Below are 21,959 nucleotides of genomic sequence, written 5' to 3' on the forward strand. Positions count from 1 at the left end.
TCAGTCTGACCCCACAAAGCTTACAGAGGGAAGAAGGGCAGGCCACTGGACAGAGCAGCGCATCTGGCAGAGGAGATCTGGAAGATGTTCAAGGACTCCAGGAACTCAGAAGATGAAGCTGGGACACAAAGGGGAGACTTCCGGAGTTGGACGTTCTAAAGGCACCACCTAGCATAAATCCGCTTGCTAAAGTACACAACGCAATTTTTCTGTTCTTGGTTTACTTGACCACTGCATCTCCTTAAAAAACAAAGCAACAGGACCAGCCAAGCCCACAGTTTACCAAGATGGGAGGGAAACCCAGACCCAGCAGCACATGCTCTTCCCTTTGCCAGGGACACTGTTTCTTGGTCACTCCACTGTCCACTTCTCCTCCAGCCTGGGCTACTCAGTCCTTCTCTACTGCACAGCCTGTTGCCAGCCTGTGTCACACATGACTTCAGAGGCTTTGTCATCGCCCCACATTTATAGTTCAGTTCTCTCCAGGTTCAGGGATCCAGATGGCTACTTGCCGTCAGCACAGGGGTTTAAAGACACTGCACATGCCTGTGGCCATCTTACCTCAGGATCTGTGCTCTTCCTCCCCGCCCACCCCGCCTTGTCGCTAAGCTTCCTGTGGCTATCACCTTTCATCTATCCAGTTACTTTAAACCAGAATCCAAAATCACCCTTGACATCTCTTTTTTCCTTTTATCTCAAATGCAAACCACAACAAATCCTAGTGATTTTCTCTCCTAAAACCCCAACTCTTTCGCCTTCTGAGCTGGGTGTGTGGCTCAGTGGTAAAGAGCTTGCCTAGCACGTGCCTGGGCCTGGATGTCATCTGTCTTCCCTACCCTGCTATGGTCCATTCCAAACTGTCATCTCTTGTCCATGGCACTGCAAGGTCCTTCTCACTGTCTCTCCACAGTCACTCTTGCTCTTTAAAACAAGCCAGAGCTAAGCCATTACGTAAATCTGGTTAGAGCACACGCCTCTGTCCTGTGGATAAAATCTCGAAACTCCCCATGGGCTGGCCTGGGGCTACTCTCACCTCCCTTCTGTCCCTCAGACTCACCTTGTGCCCTTTCTACTCTGTGGCCTTTCAAGCTCAGCCTCCTCCCCTGGAAAGCTCCCTCCATTCAGCGCCCACGCCTTTCACATACTGTCTTCTATTCAGAACCTGGATTACATACAACGTTAGCAACCAAATCCCCTCTTCCTCGTGGGACCAGGACAGGCCATCCTCCTGTCTTAGCCAAACAGCTGGAAGAGAGGGGTGTGTCTGCACCCAGCCCTCCTTCACCACTGTGCTCAGCACTGAACCCAGGAGCCAACCCTGGCCAGGCACTCAGGAATGACAGACAGGGCATCCGAGTGTGACACCCACACAGCAGAGATTATGAACAACAATTTCTGAGCAAAAGCAATGTGAAGCGTTTACAAAAGGTTGGGGGAGGACTGTTTGGGTTTGGTTGGTGGGTTTGGTTGGTGGGTTGGGTTGGTGGGTTGGGTTGGTGGGTTTGGTTGGTGGTTTGGGTTGGTGGGTTGGGTTGGTGGGTTGGGTTGGTGGTTTGGTTGGTGGGTTGGGTTGGTGGGTTGGGTTGGTGGGTTGGGTTGGTGGTTTTGGTTGGTGGGTTGGGTTGGTGGGTTTGGGTTGGTGGGTTGGGTTGGTGGGTTTGGTTGGTGGGTTGGGTTGGTGGTTTGGTTGGTGGGTTTGGTTGGTGGTTTGGGTTGGTGGGTTTGGTTGGTGGGTTTGGTTGGTGGGTTTGGTTGGTGGGTTTGGTTGGTGGGTTTGGTTGGTGGGTTTGGTTGGTGGGTTTGGTTGGTGGGTTGGGTTGGTGGGTTGGGTTGGTGGGTTGGGTTGGTGGGTTGGGTTGGTGGGTTTGGTTTGGTTTTTGGTAAAAGTTGTCAGAGTGGGGAAAGCGCCTTGGGCACGTAACTAACATCCCAGCTCAGCCGCTCTCTCGACCCTATGGAGTGTATCCTCCCAGTCCGTTCCTGCCTGCACTGTGAGATGGAGAACAAAGCCACCACCACAGTGGTTTGTGGTGAGTGTAAACAGGAGGAAGATGCTGAGTCCCTGCCACAGGGATGCTCACAGAAGCTCCCGGCTAAGAACAAACGGGCTCTGCCTCGCCTTCCTCTCATCACCTTTAGATGCAGAGACAGCAATGGCTACGAAACAGCTTCAGTTTCAGTTCCTTTCTTTCTCTCTTTTGAGGCTGGATCTCACTGATACATCAGGCTGATCTGAAGCTCTCTATGTAGACCAGGCTAGCCTCAAAGGATACACCTGCCTCTGCTTCCCACTTGCTGGGATTAATAGCATGTGCAACCATGTCCAGCATAATTTGGGTTTCTTAGGCTTACTGAGAATGATAAACACAACTGAACATTTCCATTAAACTCTTCCATTTAGACAAAAGTCACCTTGCCTATTTTGGGGGGAGGGCAGGACTGAAGATTGAGACCTGGGCTTCCAGCATGGTGGTAAAGCCCCACTGCTGAGCAACACACTCAGCCTCTTTTCATTCTGAGACAGGGCCTAACACAGCTTCCTAGGCTGGCCTTGAACTCACTCTGAACCTGGGCAGTACCTGACCTTTAGTCCTCCTGCTATACACAGCCTTTTAAGTGGCTAGGACTGCAAGCCTATGCCACCATGCCCAGCTCACCACTCTCTTAATCCCCCAGGAATTATGCAGAAACCAGCTAGCTCAGGTTTCCCTTTGAGAAAACATGATCAGGATTTAGAACCGACTTCTCAGCGTGCTTGTGTGTCCTGCGAAACTCGTTCTCACTGTGGAAGGCATTCCTCCACACCACCCCGAAGAGCAGACTCAAAGAGACACCTACAACACGATTCTGACTGCTCAGCTCTTCTCGGGAGTCCAGCTTCCCAGGTGCAAAGGCCCTGCACTAACCAAAACTCAGAACACTCGGAGACCCCTCTTACCTTGTGTTCACAGGGAGCACCGTAGTAGCCATCATTCAGCCCAAAAATGATTTCATTCTGGTTGCGGGCATGGATCTAAGAAAGGAGGAAAACATACTATTAGTTGATCTTATTCCAGATGTCAGGGAATAACAGCTGAAATTTCCATGCCAACGAACAGGCCGGCTCCAGCTAAACAAGAGGACAGCAAAGAAATCAGGACTCAAAGGCCAGTGAGTGACAGAAAGGACAGTCCATCCAGCTTTAGTCAAAAGCCTCACAAACACCACGTGAGGCTATTGGAGCCATTAGTGATTGTCACCAACATTGTTAACTTGTGATGGAACAGTTATGCCTGAAGGACAAGGGACAGCAGCAAACCACTAAAAAAAAAAAAAAAAAAAAAAAAAAAAAAAAAAAAAAAAAAAAAAAAAAAAAAAAACTCTACAAATGCTTTAAAGTTATGACATCAGATTAGCTTCTACTTTCTGGTCTTTTTGGGATCAACTGCCCTGTGCTGACCCAACTTCACCTGCAAGACTGGAAAAATACAACTTGGAAGGATTAAAGAACAGGGACTGGAGATGGCTCCAGGCTTAAGAGCACTGGCTGCTCTTCCAGAGCACCAGGATTCCATTACCACGACCCATGTAAAAGCTATAGCTATCGTCCTGGAGAACCCAACCTCCTTCTGCCCTCCAGGAGCACAATACACACACAGTGTACAGACACACAACAGTCAAAACACCCATACACATAAAATAAAAAATAAATCTTTTTTTTAAAAAGTAGATTAAAGAAGTAGTGAGACACAGTGGCACAGACCTGTAATCCTTACTCGGTGGGAGGGGAGAAAAGGTAGGAAGACCGTAAGTTTAGACCAGCCCATGCTTCATAGTAAGACCCTGTTTCAAAAAACACATGGGGGAGAAGAGGGAAGAAGAACTGAGATCTAAAATAATACTCAACTATGAAATGAACACCCATTTCATCAGAAAGAATTGTGGTCAAAAAAAAAAAAAAAAGGTTCTGCTTTTGAAATGAGGAATTCAAGTGAAGTTACAAAAGGGTAAAAACCCGGGCTTCCCGTAAGGAACGCCTCACCAAGAGCCGGAATAGCCAGTGCCACCCATCAGCAGACAGCCCCTGTGAGCACCGGCCTCTACCGCCCTCCTTCCATGAACCACACGCTTCCCGTTTACCTGGTTGCTTACTGAACCAAACACAGCAACAGCAAAGATGGCTCTGTAATCACTAATGTGTAATGGCCACCATAAGTCAAGCAAGAAGTTTTGGTTTGTTTGGTTTTTTTGTTTGTTTTGTTTTTTTGGTTGTTGGGTTTTTTGTTGTTGTTGTTTGGTTTTTCAAGACAGGGTTTCTCTGTATAGCCCTGGCTGTCCTGGAACTCACTTTGTAGACCAGGCTGGCCTTGAACTCAGAAATCCGCCTGCCTCTGCCTCCCAAGTGCTGGGATCAAAGGCGTGCGCCATCACCGCCCGGCTCGCAAGAAGTTTTCTGCTTCACAGGCACAATGTTTCAAAAACCCGTTTCAAGATTAGATGGGTCTGAAACCTTAGAAATATATGTACCTGAAGAGAGAAGACCAAAATTATGCTCACCAAAATGTTAGCAACTGTAGCCGGGAAGTGATCTCACTGGCCCAAAAACAACTATTACTTTTTAAATTGAAAGAAAAATATGACTGTCACTAAAGGGGAGAGAAAGTATAGAGAGAAATACATCTACATGAAGTCAGTTTCCAAAGCGTATGATATGCAAACCTGGCCACTGAATTAGTTCACTGGAAAATTACATATGAGCTAAAAAGGCAGCGGCCCAGGTCTGTGGCAACATCAAAGGCATCTAGTCTTTGCAGCCAGGTGCCCAGCATGCTTCCAACCCTGCAGCCAATCGCCTGCAGCGCTTTAGTTAATTCCCACCTCTGTGAGGTGGAGAAGCCCTGCTCTGAAGAGTGTCCAAAAGACAGAAGGACATAGCTGCATGGGAAACTAACTGGAGAAGTGAGACCAAAAAACAACCACATTGTCTACTGATGTATTAGAGATCAGGGAATATAAATCTCAGAGCAATTTATCTGTTTTTGACTAATTAAAAAAATACACTGGCGGACAGGCACTGGGCAACTCTGTACCTCGGGGAGGAAAATCAACTAAACATGGGGAAAGAAGATCCTAAGAAGCCAAGAGGCAAGATGTCCTCATATGCATTCTTTGTGCAAACCTGCCGGGAGGAGCGCAAGAAGCAGCACCCGGATGCTTCTGTCAACTTCTCAGAGTTCTCCAAGAAGTGCTCAGAGAGGTGGAAGACCATGTCTGCTAAAGAAAAGGGGAAATTTGAAGATATGGCAAAGGCTGACAAGGCTCGTTATGAAAGAGAAATGAAAACCTACATTCCCCCCACCCAAAGGGGAGACCAAAAAGAAGTTCAAGGACCCAATGCACCCAAGAGGCCTCCTTCGGCCTTCTTCTTGTTCTGTTCTGAGTACCGCCCCAAAATCAAAGGTGAGCATCCTGGCTTATTCATTGGTGATGTTGCAAAGAAATAGGAGAGATGTGGAACAACACTGCAGCAGATGACAAGCAGCCCTATGAGAAGAAAGCTGCCAAGCTGAAGGAGAAGTACGAGAAGGATATTGCTGCCTACAGAGCTAAAGGAAAACCTGATGCAGCAAAAAGGGGGGCGGAAGGGTCAAGGCTGAAAAGAGCAAAATAAAGAAGGAAGAGGAAGATGATTAGAAGGATGAAGAGGATAAGGAAGAGGAGGGAGAAGTGGAAGACAAAGATGAAGATGATGATGATGAATAAGTTGGTTCTAGCACAGTTTTTTTCTTGTCTATAAAGCATTTAACCCCCCTGTACACAACTCACTCCTTTTAAAGAAAAAAGTTGAAATGTAAAAAAAAAAAAAAAAGAAAGAAAAATACACTGAATAAAACAGGCTATAGGACAGAGCACACATTATGAAACATCACAGAGCTCTTAGATCATGGAGAGAAGTGTGTGTCTCATTCTTCCTCTTTAATTGACTCAGCTGTGCTGGAATGATCACATGAAAAAAAATAGACAAGAACTGTGTTTATTAATTATTAATAATTAATAATCTACCCCAAAGCTGCACTTCCATGTCTTTATAAGTCACTTCCTGTGTCTGTGCTTCTGTTTCTCACAGCACTGAGGAAAGGCCCTGAGCATTGAGTGCGTGTAAGTCGGGAAGGGGGAGAGGATACAGCCACCAGGCTTCACCATTCAGCTCCAAGCATGAGGGCTCAGCCATCACACGTCAGGGTGCTGCATGCCCTGTGCCAGCACTATCAACAAATGCTTCAAATTCCCCCACTTCTGATTTCCTCAGCTCAAAATGAAGAAATCAACTTCTGGGCCCACTCTTAACTTCTCTTCTCTGGTTGACTTTAACTCATTCTTCCAGATTTACTTGAGACCAAAATCACCTAACTATGAATGAAGAATTCTATTTGCTGACAGCAGAGTTCACAGGACACACTCATGGAGCATTTACCACTGCACATTGACTATCTAGGGCCGTAAAATGAGCCTTAAGAAAGACAGTTCAAAGCAATGAAACCACAGAAATGACTTTCCCTAAACTCAATAGAATGAAAGTAGGTATCAACTACAGGAAGATGTCCAGAAAATCCACAAATATTTAAAAGTTAGTAGCATACTCTTATGCTCAAAGAATAAAAAAAAAAAAAAAAAAAGATACATTTGAAAGTATTTGGAACTGAGTAAAAACACAAAGGGAAATTTCTGGACTATGCCTAAAGCAATGCTTAAAATTTTTTTACTAAATGCTTATTCTGAGGATAGAAGTAAGTTCTCAAATCAGGAATTCCGTTCTCTCTAAGAACTAAAAAAAGAATAACCAGGAAAATCTACAGCAAGCAAAATAGTAACCATGCTAAGATGAAAACAGATTAATAAGCCTGAAACAATAAAGATAACCAATGCACTCACACACTATCTTAAGGTTAGTAAACTATTACATCACTAGTGACAGGTCAGGAGAGGAAGAAGACAGAAAACACCAGGCACAGAACACAGCAGGCTCGCTGTAGACCTACCCACAGCCAAAGGGTTAGTGATGAGGGTGGATATCTCTATACTGATATACATAAAATCTCAGATGAAACAGGCAACTTTCAAAGAAAATCCATCAGCACTCACTGAGGAAGCCCTGCATCGGAGACAGTAAGTCCCACTTCAAAACTCCCCGCAAAGAAATCTTAACACCCAGATGGTTCCATTGAGAAATTCTGTCAAATGTTTGTAGAACAGTAAAACAACAACTCCAAAACCCAGAAGCAGACACGCCCAGCCCATGTGAGACCAGCCTGACCCGCACCAGACCAGCGAACACGTACACTGCTAAGAAAAGGTCAAGAAACTCTCAGGAATGAGGTATTGTTTCCTTTAACAAAATATTAACAAATCAAATCTGTCAGTATAGAAAAGCCCAACAGGGGCTAGAACTGCTCGGTACATTAAGAGCAAGAAGAAACTTCCTTAACCTGATAATAATATGCTTAATAGTAAAGGGCTAAATAATCTGATATACTTAACAGTGAAAGGCTGAATAATCTGGTAATATTATACTTAATAGCCAAAACTGAATGTTCCCCCTCAAGATAGGGCAGGAAAAGAAAGAAAAACAAGGATTTGCCCCTCATTAATTTTTATTGGACAATGTACTGAAGGATAGTAGCAATTAAATAAGACCCCACCCAAAAGATATAAAGAAGTACATTTAAGGTGGGTGTTAAATGTGCGATGATCCTCGCATTGGCTCAGGTATTTGAACACTTGGTTCCCCGATGATGAGGCTGATAGGAGAGGCTGGGGAACCTTAACAAAATGGAGCCTGCAAAGGGAAGTGAGTCACTGGGGCTGGGTTTTGAGGTTTGGGGAGGGGGGCATTTCCTATTCGTCTCCCTTTGGTTCCCGACTGCTCTGCAGTGTGTATCTGCAAATGAGCATGCAAGTGTATGCAGGCCAGAGGTCAACATCAGATGCCTTCCTCAGTCTTTTTCTACCTGATGTTCTGAGGCAGGGACTCTCACATGACCCAGAGCTCGCCTGTTCAGCAGGGTGGCTGACCAGTCAATTCCAGGGATCCCCATCTGAGCATCCCAGTGCCGGCTTACAGATCGGCACTATAGGTGTGGCTTTTACATAAGTCTGCAGAGTTTATTCAGGTCCTCACGGCTGTGCAGCAAGGACCTTACTGACTGAGCCACCTCTAAAACAGCATCGGTTTAAATTGGCATAAAAAGATGGGAATATAGAGGTAGAAATCTAATATGTGAGACCTGTAGGCTAAAAACTACAAAATCCTAGTGAATTTTCATAAATGAACAGATGTATAATGCCTACAGAACAAAAGACTCAATAGTCCCCAAGCTTGCTTTGATTCAATACCTATTAAAATACCATTAAAAAAATCTATAGAAGACAAAAAAACCTTACAATAGCCAAAATAATTTTGGTTTTTATTTTTATAACGTTAATGTTTTGACTGATAGCTTTGACTGATAGTTTAGAACTAAAACCAAGGAACCAGGGGACCTAAGCCCAGGGCATAATATAAAACTACTGTAGTCAAGACAGACGCACACATCAATGAGTCAGAGTCGAGAAACAAGATTTACACAAATGATCTTCAACAACAATGTCAAAGAAAAGGTAAGAGAATGTGCGTGAGTCAGGGGAGAGCTGCTTGTGGGAAAGGGAACCAACAAAAGGGGTGTGGGGGATCAAAGGGCGACTGAGAAGGGGTGATAAAAACAGCACTGTGAATGTGCTGTAATGTGACCCACCACTGTGGATGACTTACAATGCAATTATAGGAAGGAAAACAACACAAGACCCAAAGGTTCAATGAAGACATGGTGGCCTTTATAAAGGTACAGAGCCATTATCCATTCATCTGCAGAACAATGACCTTTATATTTTTATAAATGTTAGCTCAAAATGAATACCTGCAAGCCAGGCACAGTGACGCACATGTGTAACCTCAGCGCCTGGGAGCTGGAGGTGGGAAGGTCAGGAGTTCAAGTCAAGCCTCAACTACACAGAGCAAGCTCAAGACCACCCTATTCTACATGAGACCTTGTTTCAATAAGCAAAGTCAAAAATAACAACACAGAGGCTGGACAGATGGCTGAGCAGCTAAGAGCAAGTGCTTCTCTCACAGAGAAGTTCCCAGTGCCCATGGCAGGTGGCTTACAGCCGCCTGTAACTCCAGTTAGGTTCCCAGTGCCCATGTCAGGTGGCTTACAGCCGCCTGTAACTCCAGTTCAGTTAGAAAGGATTCCATAAATTCTCTGGCCTCTGGGGGCATCTGTACTCACATACACACACCCACTGGTAGACAAACATACCAGTGTACATAAAATTTAAATAGAAATAAAATGCTGGGCAGTGGTGGCACATGACTTTTATCCTAGCTCTTAGAAGGCAGAGGCAGGAGGATCTCTGTGAGTTCAAGCCCAACCTGGTCTACAAAAGTTTCAGGACAGCCAGGAATACTCAGAGAAATCCTGTCTCAGATAGATAGATAGATAGACAGACAGGTAGGCAGACAGATACTTTCAAAATAATAACAAATTCAAAATAATAACAAAAAATGGACAAATATTAAACCTACAACTTCAACCAAAAACTTTTACAAAACAAATAGGAAAAAATTTTGGTGGCCTTAGGCTAAGCCATGTATTTTAGATGATATAAAAGGCATGAAAGCTTAAAAGCTGATATTGCAGACTTCATCAACATTTTTTAATATGTTCTTTAAATGCCACTATTAAGGAAAGGAAAAGGGAGAAGTGTAGGACTTTAATCCCAGCACTCAGGTCTCCAAGTTCGAGGCCAGCCTGCTCTACATAGTGAGTTCCAGGATACTAAATACTGACACCCTGTTTCAAAAAAAAAAAAAAAAGGAAGGAAGGAAGGAAGGAAGGACAAACAGACCTACAGGACTGAAGAGATTATCCAGTGATTAAGGGCATTGGCTGCTGCTGTTCTAAAGGTCCTGAATTTGATTCCTAGTACCCATGTGGCAGATCCTACCATCTGTAACTCCAGTTCCAGGGATCCTGCTCCCCCTTCTGTCCTCTGCAGGTACTGCAATGCATTTGGTACACAGATATACACACCGACAAAACATTCATAAATATAAAATAAAAATAAATAAATCACCAGGTGTGGTGGCGAACACCTTTAATCCCAGCACTCGGGAGGCAGAGACAGGTGGATTTCTGAGTTCGAGGCCAGCCTGGTCTACAAAGTGAGTTCCAGGACAGTCAAGGCTATACAGAGAAACCCTGTCTCAAAAAAAAAAAAAAAAAACAATAAATAAATAAATAAATCTTTTTTAAAAAAGAGGAGGCTGGAGAGATGGCTCAGAGATTCAGAATGGTTGCTGCTCTTACAAAGAACCTGAGTCCAATCCCTAACACCCACATAATGACTCCCAGCCATCTATAACCCCAGTTCCAGGGAATCCAACAGGCACACATGGTGCACATACATGCACACTGTCAAAATATTTATACATAGAAAGTAAATAAATAAAAAGTGTTTTAAAAGAAATAGAAAATGAAGACAGAAAAAAGTATCTGGAAAACACATATTTTATAAAGAACTAATGTATGTACAATATATAAGGAGTATTTTGCATAGTACATACCCCTGTGTGTGTGTGTGTGTGTGTGTGTGTGTGTGTGAACCTGGAAGCCCAAGCCTGATTTCAGTAGCGTCTTTCTAGCACTCTCTACCTTATATATTGAGGCAAGGTCTCTTACTGAATCCAGGACTTGCCTTTTTGCTACTCTGGCTAGCAGCTTGCTAAGAGATGCTCATAGTCTCTGTCTCCCACACACTAGCATGCACACCAGGGTTTTAGTGAGCTCTTGAAATCCAAAATCTAATCTACACATCTGTGGGACAACTGCTTAAGCTCTCTCACTAGCCTTTATATAAAGACCTTTTACAAGTCAGTAACTAAAAATTTAAACAACCTAGGAAAGAATGACAAAAGATATAAACAAACACTGCGCGCGCGCACACACACACACACACACACACACACACTTACTTATCCTAAGAGCAGACAATTGCATTCTTGGGTCTTTACCCAAAAGAAATGACAACATCTATCAACACAAAGGCCCACAGCTAACCACTCACAGCAGCTTCAGTCACCATGGTGGTAGTTAAACTCCACTTACATGATTCACTGAACTGTACACTGTTATACTGTACTGCAGTTCCGTGCTGAAGATGGAGCCGGGGCTCAGACATGTGGGGCGAATGCTGTATCACCTAGCTACACCTAGCCTCCAGTGAACTGATCATATGCACTTGACACCTCAATAAGCCTAAGGTAAAACCAAACACGTCTCAAGCCATCCCTCCCTGACTCTGGGGCTGGTGTGAATACTTCTTCCTCATGCTTTCTAATTCTATTTAAAATGGTGTCTTCTGGCTCTCTGGGTCCTTACCACTAAGATCAAGAACTGATAGAAAGCACAAACCACTCAATGAACCTGATTCTCGTCATGGCAATCCACCTGTCTTTCTCTTTCCCTGTCACTCTGGGAGCCCACTGCTCTAGTGTGTGCTGTGCCTCTGCTTCAGCCAAAGCTAGGTTCCCCATGCTGATGGTAACTTTCTAGTTGGCTTAAAACACGCTGTGCTCTGCCACCCAGTGTGCTTCTAATACTCCTAGGAGGACTTCTGAAAGACCAGCAGTAAAATACAAACAAAAATGAAAACGCTAAAGAGAAGAAACCATTTTAGGAGACTAGAAGTTGGCAAAGCAAGGAAGAGTGATGTTAAAGGCACAGCTCTGGTCATGACAGAATGACACAAAGTGAAGATCTGGCAGTGGCCTCATATGTTCGTCTTGAAGAGATGAACTCAAAGGAACAGAGAGATCGTGATATTGTGATCTGCTGGGCCTGGGACCCAGGAGGGACAGGTGTTTAATCAGTTAGAAAGTTTGAGCAGCCCACTGTTGGCCTAGGCGTGCAGCTCAGTGATAGATAAGTTCCAGCTGGCACAAGACCCTGGGTTTCATCTCAGACACATCAACATCATTGTAATCAATAAACAATCAAATAAAAATGAAAGTATGGTAAACACACTGAATATGGTAATTTTGTAATCTGAAAAAAAATCAAATTTAAATGGCTCCTTTCAAAAGAAGTATCAGAATGTACACACTAAACAAATATTACCAAAGCATTAGGATGTTATAAACAACCTACAGCTGGCATCTTAGGGTAACGCTTAACAGCAGTAACAAGAGTGCCAAGACGGAGAAGAGGGCCGCCTGCGCCTGCTCAGACGTGCCTCTGTAGCACAGCACGAGGAGGAGTTCTTATGTCGGACAGATCTGAACCCAACTCTTAGCTTCACCCTACTAAGTGGTCTTAAGGACCTTGTCACCCTACTAAGTGGTCTTAAGGACCTTGTTAAACTCTCTCAAGCTTCAATTTTCCCAATTGAAAAAGAAGGGCAAAAATATCAACCTTTGCAAAGTTGTCCTAGCCATTAATCATAATAACTTCTATATGGCACAGTAAACCCATTTCGTTTCATGTGCAGTCCTGACAGACTTCCTACACATTCTGGAGCTACTAGAAAGGACGATGGAGCGACCTCTGAGCTTGGCCAGGAGAGTTTAAGAGTAGGGAATATCAATCACACGGCAACAAAAGCAGCGCCGGGCCCAGTACAAAAGGCACATCTGTCATCTCTGGACCCCAGGTAAGAGCAGCTCTTCCTTCCCACTCCCGGATGACCCAACCCTACTGGAGGAAAGAAAGGGAGATGTTTAATGGCCCGCACTTTGTTTCAACTTCATTTCCACAATCAAGGGGAGAATATCCAACGAGGCCAAAGAAGCACAAGGACTAAGGAAAATACATACACACACATACACACTTACACACTCACATACACACAGACACATGCACACAACACAGCCATGTATGGACATGCACACTAGGGTACTTCTGAGTTTCCAAAGTTTTTTTAGATTTAATCCTTTTTTATAGTCCAGTCTTCATCCCCCATAGCCACCCCCAGAATATGCCCCCCACCCCCACCAACAACTGACATCCCCACTCCCTGGGGTCTCAAATCTCTTGAGGGTTAGGTGCATCTTCTCTGAGTGAGGCCAGACCAGGCAGTCCTCCGTTGTGTATATGTGTCGGGTACCTCATATCAGCTGCTGGTTGCTGCCTGGTTGGTGGCTCAGTGGCTGGGTGATCTCAGGAGTCCAGGTCAGTTGAGACTGCTGCTCTTCCTATGGGGTCACTCCCTCCTCAGCTTCTTCCAGCTTTTCCCCAATTCAACCACAGGGGTCCCTGGCTTCCCTCCATTGGTTGGGCGCTAGTATCTACATCTGACTCTTACAGCTGTTTGTTGGGTCTCTCGGAGGGCAGCCATGCTAGGCTCCTATCTGCAAGCACTGAGTTTCTGAAGTTAAAGATCCTCTGGGTTCCTTTCTGTTACCTGGGTCTCACTCTAGCCCAGGATGGCCGGAAACTCACTGTGTCCACCCTACCCTGGCCTCGGAGTTGCTGAGATCCTACCTCAGGCTCCCGGGGCTGGGATCACAGGTGTGAGCCACCACCCCTAGCTGTGGGCTTGTTTGTAACTCAAATGTGGCAAAGTAAGTATCTTAAGTAAACACAGTACCCCAAGCCTTGTTTGTTTGTGACCTGGTTCTGTAACAAGGCTCTAGCTAGCCAGGAATTCTCTGTAGACCAGACAGAACTCCAATTTAAGGCAATCCTCCTGCCTGTTCCTTCTGAGTGCTGGGATGAAACATGTGTCACCAAGCCTGGACAGTTGTCCTTTTTTTCTTGTACTAACTTATTTTTTAACGTTTTCTCTTCTACTAACATCTATCATAACTGAAAATGTAGGAAGGAACATCAGTAGAGAGAGGCAGGTTAATTTGTAGAGTACAACCCCTTAAAATGTCACTCTGGAAATTACCTGCTGTCCCAAGTACTTCAGCCCATCCAGGTAGACTTTCCACTCTATCAACAGCTGAAAGGCCTCTTCCTTTCCACCCCAAATCTTCACCACAAAGCAGGACACAGATGTATCCAGACGGTCCGGCATTATTCCAAAGTCAAGACTCCTCCACGTTGGATTCTGTTGATGGAAATTAAAACATACTTTAGGAAGACTCTTAACTTCTTCACAAGAATTCCCATTAGACGGTGGGTGATTTTGTTTTCAATCTAAAAGAGAGGCTGATGAAGTGGCTCAGTGGATGAGGACAGAGGCTGATGAGGTGGCTCCGTGGATGAGGACAGAGGCTGATGAGGTGGCTCACTGGATGAGGGCACTGGCTGCTCTTCTAGAGGGCCCAAGTTTCATCACCAGCACTCACACGTCAGCTCCCAACTGCCTCTACCTCCAGTTCCAAGAGACGTGATGCCCTCTGTGACCTCTGCAATCACCAGACACACAAATCATATGCAGTCACACATGCAGGCAAAACACCCACATACTTAAAAAGCTAAAATAAAAAAAAGAAAGACCAGAGCTGGCAGGGTTGCTCAGTGGGTAAGAACATTTGCCACCAAGCCTGACAACCTGAGTTCAATCCCCAGAACCACGTGAGCCAACTCCTGCAAGCTGTCCTCTGACCTCCTCATGCACCTGGCATGCTCAGACGCCCAGCTCCTTGACATACACAAATAAATCCTTTCTTAGAAGACAAGGGGTATCACAGGCAGAAGTGGGGGGATGATGACACCCTGGGATTGGTCTGCTTATTACAGGCACAGACACTGACCCTCACTGACAGGGCTTCATACAACACTTTCATTCATGCATTCAAGAAAATACATGATGATTAAAAGCAAGCACAGATTAACACATGAACGTAACTGGTCATCATGCAGAGAATAAGAACACATGCTGTGCTCGGCTCTAACTGGGACAGCCGTACAGCATCCCTACCTCCAAGGCTCAGGGATTATAAAGGATGAAGGGGTGGAGAGGTTTCTGGACAGCTGCAGTCAAACAATATCTGCCAACCATGTCAGAACCACTGGGCACAAGCACTCACTGTGGCTGCGACTGCATGCACAGGACTTCACACCAGCAAGCTCTGGGGTGGAGTAGGGGTGGGGGCACTCATTACGTTTCACCCCAAGCTGAGGAGTTAGGCAGCTGGGAATTGATAGCTGCTGGGGTTGGAAGAATTCATTTTCTTCAGGCATAGGGAAGGAACTAGAGGAGAAGGGAATGGATGGGAGGTGATAAACCACACTACATGCATGCATAACATGCACAAACAATGGGCGGAGCAATAGCATATAAGCAATGCCCCCAAAGGACTGCCAACTGAAATCTCCATTTAAAACTGGAGATGCAGCCCGACAGCAGAGTGATTGCCTGTCAAGTGCAAGGCCCTGGGTACCATCCCCAGTATAAACAGGAATGATTACACAGGAACAGTGCAAAGTCCAGTGACAGAGTCATGATAAGGTTACGCAGCAGCACAGAACAAACAATAAACTCTAAGAAGCAGGGAGGACACCCAAGAGCACGGAGCTTGGCTTCGAAAGCACAAATAGAATTTCAGCAGATTAAACTTGAGAATACCAGGCAAAGGGAATGTATTACAAGCACTCAGAGGTGTGAGGCAACAAAGGAAGGCTTGCAGGCAGTGCACCTGCGGCTGCTGTGTGAGGTGCCCAACACCCCAACACCCACCCCCATCACCTGGCTTCCCCACCCCTCTCGCCCTCACTATCACCCTGCTTAAGCTCATGACGTCTTGCCAGGTGATGGGGTTTCAGTCTTTATAGCTGAAGACCCTGAGACAGTGGACTGTGGGATGTGGGATTCAGGCATGTAGCCTAGTCATGCCCTTTCTACTGCACACTGTCCTCCTCTCTCTTCACTGACAGATGAAGTTAAATGACTCTCCCTGTCATTCCACCCATGTGGGCTGGGCTGACCCATGCTCATTCATCCATCATAACCCACATTTCTAATGGTAACCTCTCTGCAGAGCTCAGTGGTCAGCCAGTGATTGCTGAAACACTGTGCTCAAATACCTCAAACCAGTTACCCCTGCCAACGGGCTGGTAAAATGCAAACAAGACACAATTAAGAGAATGGACGTGAAGCAAATGTTAAAACTAGTGCAAGATTAAAGCGACCTTCACAGATCAGCCAGGAAGGAATTGGTCCTCAGCTCATCTACAACTTAAGAACCCTGCAGGAGAGTTCTGGGCTAACTCTAGCTCTGGAGCCTGAGACTAGGCTCCCCTCTGTCCATCCCCCCCTTCCCCTCTGCTCTCCACTGTACCCCCCTAATCCAATCTGCTACCTATTATACCCCTGCTCCCCTCTGCTCCCTCTTACTCCCCTCTGCTCCCCCTCCTCCCCTCTGCTCCCTTCTGCTCCCCCTGCTTCCCCTCTGTTCCCCCTCCTCCCTTCTACTCCCTGTTCTCCTCTGCTCCCCCTCCTCCCCTCTTTTCCCCCCTGCTCCCCGCCCCCTGCTCTCCTCTGCTTCCCCCAGTCTTCCTCTGAGCATTGTACTCGGTGTAGTTTAAGGAGGAAATGAGGAAGGAACAGCACAAATGAGGAAGGAACGTGTGACAGGCAATATTAGTTTACCTATTCTAGAAACGCCAGGAAAAACAAGGACCTTTGAACCTGTCAGCCTAACTCAAGTTTTGAGTGAGGAAGCTGCGGCCTCTGGGGACTCCCTAGTTACCTAGTCACTGACCATGTCTGCCTCGCCCACCAACTGTCAGGGTCTCCTGCAGACCCTTTGTAAGGCTGCGGGGCCTTCCTGACACTCTTCCCCGCCCAGTCCCCTGGGAACACAGCAAGGATATTTGCTAAATAAACAACAACAGTGACGACACATTATATTCCAGGTACTGCACTAAAGAAGTTCTAATCAGCTTGAGGTAAAAAAATCTTCCAGTGGAAGCAGAGTTAAGATTCCTTTGAAAATGGCGCCGCCTTTCTGTCTGATGTACATCACGTTTTCTAAATAGCCATTTAAAAACAGGCTGGTGTAACTATCACTAGACAGGAAGAGCACTCGGAGCTGTGAGGCCCTAAGGCCCATTCAGTTAGCAGTCCTCCTAGGCTCCGCCCAGCAGTTACCTGGCAACAGCCAGGTAGGCCAGGCTTGCTATAAAGGGGCTGTTTGGCCCCTCCTTAAGCTCTCTATCCCTTCTCTCTCTGACTCTCTTCTCTCCCTGATCTGTTTCTCCTTTCTCTCCCCTTCCCCCCTTGCCCCCTCTCTCTATGTGTTCCTCCCTCCCTTCTTCCGTCCCTTCCCCCACCCCTCTGTGTCTTTCTCTGCCCCTACTCCCTTCTCAGTCCCCCTTCCCATACCCCCAAATAAACTCTATACCTCAGGGGGAAGGGGTGCCTCAGCATGGGCCTGCTCACCTCACCATACCCTGCTCTACAAAACAGATCTACAAAACACAACGCATCCGCTCCAGGGAAACTGCAAGTCCGTGACTCTCTCTCCCAGCACCTCACAGCACCAGGCTTCCCTTGTCTGCCTCCCCACCCCCCACAGGCAGAGGCTTCTCCAGTGCATTTTAACTTAAGGCCTACAGGTCCTGGCATCCTGTGTGCCAGGCCCCTATTAGCAATGTGTGTACACACTTTGCCTTAATTTTAGAACTCCAGAGCCTGTGTGACTCGGGTAACAGGACAGCTTTTTCAGAGGACTCATGCTTGGGAGACAGTAAGAACCTGTCTGTCACACATGGGGTCATAGTTGGGGCTGGCAGTCAAAGCTTACAGTCGACTCCAAAGGCAGGAAGTGGTAGAAAACTTGCTTTAAAAAACAAAATCATGTCTTATATAACCTGGGCTAGCCTCAAACTCCCTGTGTAGCCAAAGAGGACTTTGAACTTCTGAACCTCCCAAGTTCTAGGACTGCAGGCAAGCACCACCATGACCAGCTTTATACTGCGCCAGAGACCAGCCTCAGAGGAAAGCAGCGCCTGCATCTCCAGCCCTAGGTAACTGTCCTCCAGGACACGGGCTACACAAGAGACCATTCCAGGTAAGAGCTATGGGTGTGGCTTTGTGCTGCGGCCACTGGAAAACCAGCTTGGGATAAAAGCTAATGTTCTTCATAATAACCTGGAGTTCTTGAGAAGTTAAATAATTCTCCCTTATGAGAAGAAGGGAAGGAAGAGAGGAAGAGAGACCTGCTGAACAGTCCCGCAGACTGGAGTTCAGACTCCCTGTAACAAGCAGGGTGGCCTACAGATGCCTCTGACTCCAGCTTCAAGGGATCCGACACTCTCTTCTGGACTCCACATGCAGGGGGTCCAGACTCACACACACACATGCACACACGCAGGTAGACAAATGTGTGCATGTAAAACCATTTTAAAGGATTGGTAAGAAGGAGACCACATAAAGGTGACATGGACATGAATTCATATTCACTGAGATTCAACAGACCAGCAACTGCATATGTCTTTGAATAATGGAAATTGAAAAAATGAAAAGCTACCAAGTTATATCAAACAAATATCATAAACCTAAAGTCTCAGGCCAGTCACAGGGCCTCGTGCCTATAATTCTAGTACTTACCGAAGTAAGTACCAAGGCTTAGGCAAGAAGATTATTCAAGGCCAACCTGAGTTACATTATAAGATTTTATCTCTAGGGCTGGTGAGATGGCTCAGCAGTTAAGAGCACTGACTGCTCTTCCAAAGGTCCTGAGTTCAAATCCCAGCAACCACATGGTGGCTCACAACCATCCGTAACGAAATCTGATGCCCTCTTCTAGAGTGTCTGAAGACAGCTACAGTGTACTTACATATAATAAATAAATAAATAAACAAACATTTTTTTAAAAAAATATATTTTATCTCTAATTACTTAAAGTCTGAAATCCTTGCATTAGGTTTGCTTATTCTTAACTTGGCATTAGCTAGCATGTTCTCCCACTATTCTAAAGTGAGATCATCAAAACGGCCAGTCAATACTCGGAAAGGTGTCCAGTCAGAACAGTCTATGAGGAGGTACAAACTGACGTCACAATGATACCACAGTCCCACCACAATGACTGCAATGGACACTGAGTTTGGGCTAGGATCTGGAACAACCCGAGAGCCTCGCACTGTCTAAGGGACAGAGCTGGTACAGAAACCTCTGCAACCTTTTGACAGATGTCTTCTACAGCTGAGCAGAAAAGCCCATTACTGACACTCTGCATGGGCACACACACACTCAGAGACACACTAACACACACACTCACATTCACAGACACAGACATAGTAACACAGACTCACACTCACACAGATACATACACACAAACACAATACACTAACACAACACACACACATATGGAAATGCATTCTTCTGTTCGCTGAAGATGTTCTCTAGAATCAGCAAATCACTACATGCACCAACAGTCTCACAAATAAGCTGAACAAAACAGAGTTTGCCACTTGAGGGTCAAGCTGGGCAGAGGTACTCTGCTGTGGGAACCGGGGAAGGGGGAGCTTGCTGGTCTCTTTGGGAAGTGTTAGTGACTAGAAGGAGACACAGAAGAAAATAACTGTGCTCCATTCCTCTTCTGTTTGTTTGTTTGTATGTTTGTATGTTTGACACAGGACTTTTCTATGTAGTTCTGGCTGTTGCAGAACTCACGATACAGATCACACTGTCCTGGAACTCAGAGCTTCACCTGCTTCTGCTTCCCATTTGTTGGTATTAAAGGTGTCCACTACCACACCCTGCACTACTTCCTTTATTGGTTGTTTATTTCTGTTTTTCAAGGCACGGTCTCACTGTGTTTCACAGTACCAGCTGATTGCTGTAACTCCCACCCTGGCCGTGAATGCAGAGATTTACCTGCATCTGCCTCCCAAGTGCCGGAATTTAAAGTGGTACACCGCCATGCCTGGCATAAAGGAATGAAATGGGGCTTCACTGGTTGGTTGGTTGATTGGGTGGGGGTTTTTTTTGAAATTTTTAAATGGGGGGTGGGAAATGACATCTTGACTACCTTGATCTCAGTCGAAAGCCTGAAAGGCGGGCACTGGCTCACACTGCCTGAAAGGCGGCCACTTAACTCCCTATGAGATCACAACAAACACGTGCTCTAGAACCTAAAACAGCATCAGTCCAGATCCTGAACTACCCATGTGACAAAGTGTTAAGAAAAAGCATGAAGTAACCACTCTCCTCCAAAGTGAAAAGAAAGGGAGACGAAGATGCCTTGGAGGGTCCATGCTACAGGGTCAGGGGGTGGGGTACGGAATATCCTCCAGTGTACCAGTCTCAGCTGAGATCTGCCCTTGGAGGAACCAGGGCTTATTTCATAAGAAGACAGCTGGCCTGGGCTCCCTTATAGGCTGCTAAGCTAACACAGCAGTGTACTGACAATCTTCTCCCCACAGACTTTCCTCTGTGAGCTTACAAAACAGTCACCAGTACACAAGGAAGAATTCTCAAGTTGGTACATGCAGACACAGCTTACCATCTATTCATAGCTACTGCCCAATATTTTTTGTTAAGATTTATTTTATTTATAAGAGTAAACTTTAGATGTCTTCAGGCATACCAAAAGAGGGCAACAGATCCCATTACAAATGATTGTGAGCCACCATGTGGTTGCTGGGATTTGAACTCAGAACCTTTGAAAGAGCAGTCAGTACTCTTAACCACTGAGCCATCTTTCCAGCCCCCATGCCCAATATTTTTGATCCATATGATTTTTTAAATTTCTATTTTACCTACACATACCAACTCAATTTTGAGGTGAAAGAGACTGTTCAAATAGTAACGTCAGGTGACCCAGTCTATATCCACTGACTACTAGGACACTAGGACTGCTATAGTCTTAAAAGTTCACTGCCTACGAATTGCCCACCAGAGGATGTAAGATCACTACCTCTTATCAGGAGTTTTAAAAAGCCTTTATCAGCTGGGTGTTGGTGGTGCATGGCTTTAATCCCAGCACTAGATGCAGTGCTCCTCTGAGTCTCCATAGTGTGTTGCAGGACAGCCAGTACTACACTGAAAAACCCCGTCCCAAAGAAAATTAAAAATTGTTTATTACCAGCATTTGTTTCTATAAACTGTTTAATGGCAACTACATAGTCACAAAAAACACAACTAAAAATGTATAAAAGCTGTACCAATTTTTAAAAAGCATATTCAGAGTATCTCTTTACAATTCATGCTGGCTTTTTAATTAGTAGAAGCCCAGCAAACTCCCTCCCTGCCCTTCCTCAGCTCAGCTCAGGCCTCCTGACCCAGCTGAGGGATGACTTACTGCCAGCAACCTTCCCTGACTGCTCCCCCAACCCCGAGATAAATCACAGTCCTAGTCTTCGCGGCATCTTCTACCTGAGCTGGCTCAGCCTCGCTCCCAACTGTGGAGCCAGAGGAAGCTGGAAGATTGATGGTGATGCAGTTATTTACCCCAGGGTCACAGTTTTGGCATGAGCACCACAGAGACAGCTCAAATGTTAATTTATTCAGCCGCAGTTCCACAGAGGCACTGGAGAGAGACTGGAGAACGCCACAGGCAGTCAGTAACTCACAAAGACCTACTGATCCTGCCCATCTTCCCATCTCTGCTGAAAAACAACTCCAGTCATGATGCCAGTGATGGCTCTGCTAAGTTGTATCTCGTGTTTTCTCTAAACATATCTGCTCTGGGCTTTGTTTATGCAATAGTAAGGCTCACTGACCTCTAGGTCAAACAGCTGAAGGAAGTGTGTGTGCGGTTAGAGCCTCAGAACTTCAGTTTTATTTGTTACAAGCTGTGTGCGGCCCACATCAAGTTCCCTGGCCTGATCCCTCACTATGAAACGAGAATACACCCTACCTTGAAGCATTGTCCTCCGTGGGAAATAATGTAGAGAACTCACCTAACCTGGTCACAATCACACCTCTTCACTAAAGAGACTCGAGTAGAGAATCTCCAACACCAACCCGCTCTGGGTATCAAATCAACT

General features: G+C 45.7%; 1 protein-coding gene and 1 pseudogene across 2 annotated transcripts in view; one reads left to right on the forward strand and one right to left on the reverse strand.

The window, feature by feature from the left end:
• The window catches only part of Uvrag (UV radiation resistance associated), a 266,200-nt gene that overhangs the window by 207,294 nt on the left and 36,947 nt on the right, over positions 1-21,959 (reverse strand). For both annotated transcript variants that reach the window (XM_021167360.2, XM_029479367.1), the window contains 2 exons: positions 13,966-14,127; positions 2,939-3,013 (listed from right to left, as the gene is read on the reverse strand). In XM_021167360.2, the coding sequence (XP_021023019.1) occupies positions 2,939-3,013; positions 13,966-14,127 (237 nt within the window). The remainder of the gene's footprint in view (positions 1-2,938; positions 3,014-13,965; positions 14,128-21,959) is intronic.
• On the forward strand, positions 5,094-5,742 carry LOC110298236 (annotated as a pseudogene).

This window comes from Mus caroli, chromosome 7 (assembly GCF_900094665.2).
Source record: "Mus caroli chromosome 7, CAROLI_EIJ_v1.1, whole genome shotgun sequence".
NCBI lineage: Eukaryota > Metazoa > Chordata > Mammalia > Rodentia > Muridae > Mus > Mus caroli.